Here is a 1,481-nt window from a genome sequence, read left to right as displayed (position 1 = left end):
AAATAATTTTAAAAAATTTAAAAGGGTAAACCGGTTTTTTTTTTTTTTTTTTTACTTAAGGTTCTTAAAATCAATCCTTGATAAAAATCTCTAAAACAGAATCTGAATCTTTATTTATGAATTTAATTTAATTTAATAATTTTTTAAAGGGCAAATGAAACAATTTACTGCTTAAAACTACTCCAGTGGAATGGGGGATCTTCATCTGAAAAAAAAACTGTTTTGGGTGTAAATGATCTGGTCCCAGCGAATATTGAGGTGGAATTTGTTTTCGTGTTATAATGTAGCTATACTGTTTTAAAAGTGTAGTTTTTACAGTAGCTTCCCCAAAACTGCTTTTTAAATAGTAGTCTGTACAAAACATGATTTTGCCTACAAGGTTTTCTATAGATTTCTGGTACTGGTCGATGTCTCGTAGAGTCTCGATGTCCCTCTTCACCTCGTTGACATACTGAGCCAGATCCTGTAGAGATTGGAAACACAAACACAATGCCATAACATTCAACACCCTGAGACTTTGACCTGAGGACACACAAGGAAGTCTTTCTAGTTTTGCGCTAAAAATAACAATACTTCCTCTCTAGTTTCCTTATTGAAAATCTCGGCCCATGTGATGTTTTCAAGGGACTCATTTCCGTCTAAAAATGTAAAATAAGATTTAGCGTCTGAAAAGCAAGGCTTATTTGACAAATCTCATTCTGAACAATGTGCCCGCCGTTCCCGAGTTTAGCGACTCATTCATCATCACGTATCTAGAATAATCAGAGAGTGGGGGGGCTGGATCGCCCACCGTGAGGATCTTTAAAGGGGAGCACTTGAGGAGGTTAACTGCGTTAGCCCGATACCCCAATCAATGCTAAGTGGATAATTTATCCAAATGAAATCATCACAGCCCTCGGTGCAATCTGCACAATCTTCTCAGCTTGATTTGCCTCAATTAGCGGATGGTTACCTGTCAAGATGCATTCGGCACCATCTTGATCATGTCTGCGTCAAGAGGGCCACATTGATTTTCAACGAAAGCTTTTTTTACGAAAAAGTTGATGCATGCACATCCCAAAAAAAAAACTAAAAGAGAAAGAAATTGGTCACTGTTGTAATTTCAAATTGAACAAGGCCTCTAATATTAATCAAGATTGGTGATTAAAAGGCCTGTGATGACCTTAGATTTGGCCCGCGATGGCCTGCCACGAGAGGAATAAAAAAATAGGGGAAAAAACATGCCATTGAAGCATATCTTAAGTTCTTATTTATATTTTTGTTTTAACATGTCTTTTTGTTTTATTTTTGCACTGAAATATAAATTAAATATACAAATATAAAATGTAAAAAAAAAAATCATATACACAGTCAAACAATCCGTCCAAAACAGAGCTAATATAAAGGAAACCAGGCTCATTACATCAGAGATTGCAGAGAGAATGGAGACTCGCGTTGTGTTTTCAGTGAATTATTCATTCCAGTGTGTTTCGCTTTTAAAC

At 35.9% G+C, this 1,481-nt stretch overlaps 1 protein-coding gene across 1 annotated transcript in view; it reads right to left on the bottom strand.

Moving 5' to 3' along the window:
• LOC107548910 (guanine nucleotide exchange factor VAV3) overlaps positions 1 to 1,481 on the bottom strand; it is a 41,976-nt gene that overhangs the window by 29,205 nt on the left and 11,290 nt on the right. The window contains exon 10 of the mRNA XM_016229776.1: positions 377 to 463. Coding sequence (XP_016085262.1) covers positions 377 to 463 — 87 coding nt within the window. The remainder of the gene's footprint in view (positions 1 to 376; positions 464 to 1,481) is intronic.

This window comes from Sinocyclocheilus grahami, unplaced genomic scaffold (assembly GCF_001515645.1).
Source record: "Sinocyclocheilus grahami isolate Dianchi unplaced genomic scaffold, SAMN03320097.WGS_v1.1 scaffold357.1, whole genome shotgun sequence".
Lineage (NCBI taxonomy): Eukaryota > Metazoa > Chordata > Actinopteri > Cypriniformes > Cyprinidae > Sinocyclocheilus > Sinocyclocheilus grahami.
The sequence above is the reverse complement of the archived record's forward strand: the minus strand, read 5'-3'. Positions and strand labels throughout refer to the sequence as shown.